The 7753-nt window shown below is 38.0% G+C and overlaps 1 protein-coding gene across 1 annotated transcript in view; it reads left to right on the top strand.

Annotated features, from left to right (window-relative positions):
- The window catches only part of cetn3 (centrin 3), a 12910-nt gene extending 5674 nt beyond the window's left edge, over positions 1 to 7236 (top strand). The window contains exons 2-5 of the mRNA XM_033017260.1: positions 1183 to 1318; positions 2274 to 2388; positions 4372 to 4563; positions 6863 to 7236. Of these exons, the coding sequence (XP_032873151.1) occupies positions 1183 to 1318; positions 2274 to 2388; positions 4372 to 4563; positions 6863 to 6906 (487 nt within the window). The 3' untranslated portion in view covers positions 6907 to 7236. The remainder of the gene's footprint in view (positions 1 to 1182; positions 1319 to 2273; positions 2389 to 4371; positions 4564 to 6862) is intronic.
- The last annotated feature ends 517 nt before the right edge of the window (positions 7237 to 7753 follow it).

Genomic DNA, 7753 nt, shown 5'->3' with positions numbered 1-7753 from the left:
GCTCCTCTGCACTGGATCTGACTGGTACCTCTTGATGTTTGCGAGATATACACACACACAAAAATTGGACTAGAGTTAATGGCATGACCCTTAACAGCATTGATGGACAGGGGTCTTGGGCACCAAATCAACAGATCCCTGAGAGTGGTTACATAATTAAATACCAATAAAAAGGACATATGGTATGCTTGCCATCATTGAGTCTAAGAGTCAGGAAGTCACTACAATATTCTAAAACTTTTGTTAAGGTCCATATGGAATATTGTGTGTAGTTCTGGTTGTCCATTACTTGAAGGATGTAGAGGCTTTGGCAAAGGTGCAGAAGATGTTTACCAAAATGCTGCTTGGGTTAGCTGCTGAAAAACACTGTCATGGGGTAGAGGTGGAAACAGACCGGTCGGTGAAAGGACTGATCTCTTGTCAGAAAATTATAACTATCATTAGTTTTTAGCCAGGAAAGGGATTTTAAAAGTGCCCTTTAAGATTTAAGGATATCAAATGTTACCCGGAAGATTGTCTTCATGGACAGCTATAGTTTGGTATACTGGTTGTCTTCATGGACAGCTACAGTATGGTATACTGGTGCTGAAGTCAGGAGTCCCAGAATTTTATTGACCAGCTAATGAAGGCCTATAAGCAATATGTGACGTGGTAGGGAAAAGGCATCAATGACAAATGTTCATCTTCGTCATCTTAGATTGCTTCGTTGATCCCTTTTTTTGTTTGTACAAGGGTTGCTCACTGTAAAGCTGATTCCCCAACCTCGTCCTATTTATTGATTAAAAAATCTATCATTTTGAATCAGTAATGGGTGGTATTGTCATGTATAACTGAAGGATTTAAGGTTTTTGTAGAGATTTAATCCTTCATTCCTGGCCCCAGCACATTGATTTAATTACAAAGAAAACACATCGAAGCCTCTACTTCCTCAGAAGTTTGAGATTTGGCCAAATATTCTATCGAACCTATACAGTTTTTGGTAGACAATGTAATGACTGGTTACATGGTGGTCTATTCAGTAACTTGAATGCCCAAGAGCGCAGGAAGCTGCAGAAAATGGTGACCATTGCCTGGTGCGTCATGAGTATTGGCCTCCCCACCATCGAAGGGATCGACAGGGAACGCTACATCCAAAAGGCTCATGTAACCGCAGCAATTAATCTACATCACCCTGTATTTCAGAACGGAGCTTAACTTGGATAAGTCCAAAAGGAAAAAGCGGCGAGAACTGACTCAAGAACAGAAGCGGGAAGTTAAGGAAGCGTTTGACTTGTTTGATACGGATAAGGATAAAGCAATAGATTATCATGAACTGAAGGTGCAATTTTTTAAATTTCATCTTGTTATATACAAAGTAACACAGCTGATTATTCACTTCATTGGTATAAATTATTGTCAATTGTGCAGTCTGCCGACATGCATACAGATGGATGCTGAAAATCTGAGATAGAAACTTGGAAAATGCCTTGTTAGATTGACAGAATATGTATCGGCACAAGAAACTTTAGAAGCTGGAATTTGGAGCAGGAGGTACTTGGCAAGTCGGGCAACATCTGAGGAGGGAAATGGACTGTCCACATTTTGGGTCAAGACCCTTTATCTGGACTGAAAGAGTAGTGTAGAAGTATAAAGACGAGTCGGGCATGAGGTAGCATGTGATAGATGAATATATGTGAGGAGGGGTTCATTGACATATGACAGCCAGGTGGAGGAGAAAATGGTGTAGATAACATCAAAGTCTGGGAGGGTAAAGGTGGGGAACAAAAGGATACAGATTCTGCAATCTGAGAGGAAAGAAAGGTGAAGAATGGAACTGAAAGAAGGGTTTATCTTTCCAAATTCATGTGTAGCTTTCTCTCAGAATCCTCTCCAGTAACTTGGCTATTTAGTCGGTAATAAGCCTCCTGCCTTCCAGCCGTGTGGCTCGCTGCCTCCTACAATGGGAAAATCATACTCATCAGTTTTTTTCCTTGTTCAGTCATCTCAGCCAAGTTTAACATTTAAACTGACTTTTTAACATTCTCCAAATGTGAAGAGATGGTTCCATTAAGTGCATGGACAAATGTGTGGAAATGCCTTCTGATTAAATACTTATGAATCTTTTGGTATTACAGAATGAGCTGCACTTCTGAAAAGATATTATTCATCATGCATGCCATGCACTTTAAAAAAATTTAAGAATACATTTTATAAATATTGTGGTATGTTGCTTTAGCATTGTGATACTTAGAGCTACTTTTATTAGAACATGAATATTTTTTCTGCACTGTTAGGTTGCGATGAGAGCTCTGGGATTTGATGTAAAGAAGGCTGATGTATTGAAGATACTGAAAGATTATGATCGGGATAGCACTGGCAAAATAACTTTTGAAGACTTCAGTGAAGTTGGTAATTATGCTTGAGTATAAAAATATGGACATGTTTTAAATTTGTAATTTGTAGAGTTCCTTTAGGAAGATGACTTTCTTCTTCGAATATGGAATTAAATTTGGATCTTATTATTTTATACATGGAGTTTATAGCACAGAAAAATATTGTTTGGCCTAATTGGTCCATGCTTTTGTTTATCTTCTATGCAAATTTGTTTTTGCCTGCAGACACAGGAAGTTACTGATGCTGTTTCTTCAAACAAACATGATATATTTCCAAAGATAGACACAAAATGCTGGAGTAACTCAGCGGGACAGACAACATCCCTGGAGAGAAGGAATGGCCTGGCTCCAGAGATGCTGCCTGACCTGCTGAGTTACTCCAGCATTTTGTGTCTATCTTTGGTTTAAACCAGCATAGAAACATAGAAAATAGGTGCAGGAGTAGGCCATTAGGCCCATTCGAGCCTGCACCGCCATTCAATATGATCATGGCTGATCATCCAACTCAGTATCCTGTACCTGCCTTCTCACCATACCCCCTGATCCCTTTAGCCACAAGGGCCACATCTAACTCCCTCTTAAATATAGTCAATGAACTGGCCTCAACTACCTTCTGCGGCAGAGAATTCCAGAGATTCACCGCTCTCTGTGTGAAAAATGTTTTCCTCATCTCGGTCCTAAAAGATTTCCCCCTTCTGCAGTTCCTTCTTACACGTGATATATTCCCAAACTGGATCCTGTGTAACTTGAGAATCTATACATTTGCTGTCCTTGTCCTCCTTGATGTTGCGGTTGGAGGTTAACGAGGTGCCCTGTGAATAGCCAGTGAGGAAGTGCTACAGATCTTGAAAATGAATATGCATTATGTTGTGCTGCTAATAGTGGATGCAGTGCAAAGAAAATAGATGCTGAAATGCAATTAGCTGTAATGCGTTTTACACTGGAGCCACTGTAGACTATTCATACATGGGATGCCAATTAAGCAAATAACCACAATAACCTACCTGAACTCCCGGTGGCTCAGCACTTCAACTCCCCCTCCCATTCCCAATCCGACCTCTCTGTCCTGGGTCTCCTCCATTGCCAGAGTGAGCAACAGCGGAAATTGGAGGAACAGCACCTCATATTCCGTCTGGGGACCTTGCGTCCTTATGGCATTAACATTGAATTCTCCCAATTTTGCTAGCCCTTGCTGTCTCCTCCCCTTGCTTAACCCTCTAGCTGTCTCCTCCCACCCTCCCATCCGCCCGCCCTCGGGCTCCTCCCCCTCCTCCCCTTTTCCTTCTTTCTCCCACCCCCCATCAGTCTGAAGAATGGTTTCGGCCCGAAACGTCGCCTATTTCCTTCGCTCCATAGATGCTGCTGCACCCGCTGAGTTTCCCCAGCAATTTTGTGTACCTGCCAATTAAGCAAGTTGCTTTGATTGTGGATGGTGACGTGCTTCTTCAGTGTTGATGGGGCTATACTCATCCAGACAAGGAGACAGTATAATATTTTGCAATCATATCAAAATATGATTAATACCTGTAACTCGTGATGGTTGTGTTACTTGCTGCTTATCAGCCTCAACGTTATCTTTTTTTTGTGAACAGAGGCATGGAGTACCTCATTTGCTGAAAACTTGTGAATAAAATTGAATGTTGCAAAATCATCAGTGAACATTCCCACCTCTGAGTTTATGGAAGATTATTGATGAAGCAGAGGTTTGCAGCCAAGTGATCCTAATGAAGCCTATAGTTAGTGTTGATAAGCAAGTTATTTGAAATAAATGCCACTTGATAGCACCATTGATGGCACATTCTATTATTTTTTCGCTACAGTTTACAATTCACTCAATCTTGAGCTGTGGTTTTGTGGAATTAATACTGACCAAATGTTTAAACTTTTAACCCCACACTTGCAAATTTTGAAGCTAAGGTCCTTTTATCTTTTCAATAATGGAAATATTCTGAAAATTGCCTGCATGTAATATACTGTATTCTCCTATTTTTTGGGTTAGTGACTGATTGGATTTTGGATAGAGATCCAAGGGAAGAAATGCTAAAAGCATTTAAACTATTTGATGATGATGACTCTGGTAAAATCAATCTTCGTAATTTGCGCCGGGTTGCAAGAGAGCTTGGTGAAAACGTGACTGATGAAGAGCTACGTGCAATGATTGATGAATTTGATAAAGATGGAGATGGAGAGAGTAAGTGAAATTTTAAATCATTGTCAGTAATTCAAAAGAAATTAGTTATGGATAACACCACCAACTGAGCAAGAGACTGATTCTGTTAATCTTTTGTTCGATCTAACATTGTGCAAAATGCAAACCTTGCATTGTTTTGTTAATCACTGTATATTGAAAGATTAAGTCCTCTTTGACCCAGAGAGCCTGCTCAAGAAGAATATTAGTGAGCTTGAATTTAATCTGATTCACTTTTGACCAAATCAGCACCTTTGGATGACCTTTTTGTTGCCACTAGGGTGGTACAGTGGTGTAACAGAGTTATTCCACAGCTCCAACAAATTGAGTTCTCGATGTGTGAATTTGTTGGTTAATTGGCAACTCTAAATTGCCTTGAGTGTGTAGGTGTGGCAAATCTGGGAGAGATTCATTGATAGGAATGTAGAGAATAACAGGTTACGAGAAAAATTAGTGGAGGAATAAAATTGTTCTGTGATTGCTATTGACATAATGGGCCACAAATCTGATTTGCCATGGGGAAATGAGTCTAAAATCCTATTATGATATTGTAAATCTTTCCTCTCTGTAACTAGAATAGAATATAAGTATTGTGTTGTAGAAAGTTGTTTCAAAATAGGGGCAAGGGAGGTTAGAGAGTTACACACAGTGAGTTTTCCTGCTGATTTTCAAAGTCTTAATTTTAGTTTTAGTTTTTCGGTTCAGAGACACAGCGCGGCAACAGGCCCTTCGACTCACCGCGTCCGCACTGACCAGCAATCCCTGCACATTAACATTATCCTACACTAGGGACACTTTTTAAATTCATACCAAGCCAATTGGCCTACAAACCTGTACATCTTTGTAGTGTGGGAGGAAACCGAAGTTCTCGGAGAAAACCCATGTAGGTCATGGGGAAAACGTACAAAGTCCGTACAGGCAAGCACCTGTAGCCAGGATCGAATCTGGGACTTTGGTGCTGTAAGTGCTGTAAGGCAGCAACTTTACTGCAGCGCCACACAATATCAATAAGTTTATTCTAACTGCAAGCTAATGATACAAAAACTGTATGTTAGTGTTTAATATAGTATTGTTTCATAATTGTCAATCAAAGTGATGTTGTGTCAGTTTTGATTTGCGGTTAAAGTTGCAACGGTGTTCTTAAGAGGCAATGGTGCCTGATTATTGTGAGATTACATGGTTAAAGTTTTATTTCACTGGAATATTTTGTTTTCCCATGTCAGCTTTTTTGTCTGCGTGCCAATTTCCAAAGTAACTGTTAAATGATTTTCTAGTTCCCAATCTAATTTGCATTATAACCAATTTGGCCCATGCAATATAAGTAGTCGCCCCTATTTCAATAGTTTGCATCATGGAGACGAGCATTATAGCTGAACTGCTGAAGTTAGTAAAACTCCAGTTCTGCAAGAATGGGTGATACATATTCTGGTGGAGTGTATTGTTTGTATCCTTGGGATCCTTTGAACTCTGCAATGGATTTCCTGAGCTGAGGCTTTTTTGTTTTGCCAAGGCAACAGAAAACCACTTCACTGAACAGTTGTAATTTCACTTAGAAGTATGTATTCAGTAAAACCTTGCTCCTGTATTCATTTTCAAATACTTGTTAATGCATTTGTAAACATGTTTCATGACCTAAATGCTTTTGCCAATTGATATCATTGGAAAACATTAATGAACATATCTTTCTGGTTAATGCCTTGCAGCAATATTCAATCCTTGAGATGTGCTTGTTATAATTTAGGGACCATCATGTCAGGTGGTCCAGTTTTGGTTTGGCAGTTTCCACATTGCATCCTTTCTGTTGCTGTAAATGTCACTCAATTTTAGTTTTTATACATTTAACAGATGCTTTCAATTTTTTATTGTTATTGTCTTAGTAGATGACATATTAACTAATTTCAGTTTTTTTTTGCATTTTCTTGATGTTTGTTACGTCTAGACTGATCATGACATTTTACATTTTTTGGAGGTAGTATAAAATCTTATGAGATCTTGTATGTAGAATGATTTACAGATCTTCTGCATCTTTGGATATAGGCTATGGCATGTGATTTGAATGTTTATACTAAATAAATCTGTTAAAACAGGGAGTAGGCAAATCTTTGTGGTCTGTCCACCAAAGTTTGATCCATATTACATGACAGATATGTGACATCAAGAAAATTCAAATTGAACCAAATATACCAATTTATGAATGTTAGCATGCAGGTGTGGACTGATTGATTAGGGTTTAAGATATTACTTTCTAATTTAAATAGGTTTTGTGGCAATATTATTCAAATATACAATATTTTGCTTCTAGTTAACCAGGAAGAATTCATTGCTATTATGACTGGAGACATCTAACTTTTATGAAACAGCAAAACATTGAACAACTGCGGAACATTGAACAACTGCACGATGTCCTAGTATTTTAATTCCTGTCCAAGTATTGCATAACGGAGGAAAAAGCACATTCAGTATCTTGAACGTAAAACCAAATATTTTTTATTGAATGTTTCTTCTGAATGAAAATTCTGTATTGTCTTGTATATTTGTTAGAAGTTTGTATTTATAAATTATTTAGGTCAAATAAAGTAAATTTTCTGTCACATATTGGTAATAGTATAACTAGTTGCATTCCTATTAATATTTTGATATACTTTTGTAAGTAGTCTTAATAAAAATTATAATTCATATGCCAGAGTTTTATTTTATTAAAATGAGGGGTGTTTGTTAAATGGAGTTAAATTGCGTGCCCAATATTGTCTTTGTTGAAATCGATTTGGAAGCATAATGTGACCAAAATTGCAAACATCAAATCCATCAATTAACTTTTTTTCATTTGGAGAATGAAGTTAGAAAATTATTGCCCACCAAGAGCCAAACTGAGACCACTTCAATTAATCGTCAGTATTTGTGCAAATGTACAAGGACATTCAACCATCTTTTGTCAGACAAGCAGATTTTGCTGAATTCTATGAAGTTACAAAGTTTACATGATTGTGTGAAATAACATGATCCATCCTAATCAATGGCTGGGATTTTTTATTAAACAACAAATAATCTATCTGATCAATATTTAGCAGTCCTGCACCAATGCATGATGGTGAACTTCTAAGTAATTAATGAACACTCAAATGCCAATACCTGCATTTGAGTGCAAAAGAAAATGCTCAATAATCTGTGGTCTTTTGGTATACAACCAAGAGAA

This window comes from Amblyraja radiata, chromosome 3, assembly GCF_010909765.2.
Source record: "Amblyraja radiata isolate CabotCenter1 chromosome 3, sAmbRad1.1.pri, whole genome shotgun sequence".
NCBI lineage: Eukaryota > Metazoa > Chordata > Chondrichthyes > Rajiformes > Rajidae > Amblyraja > Amblyraja radiata.
The sequence above is the reverse complement of the archived record's forward strand: the minus strand, read 5'-3'. Positions and strand labels throughout refer to the sequence as shown.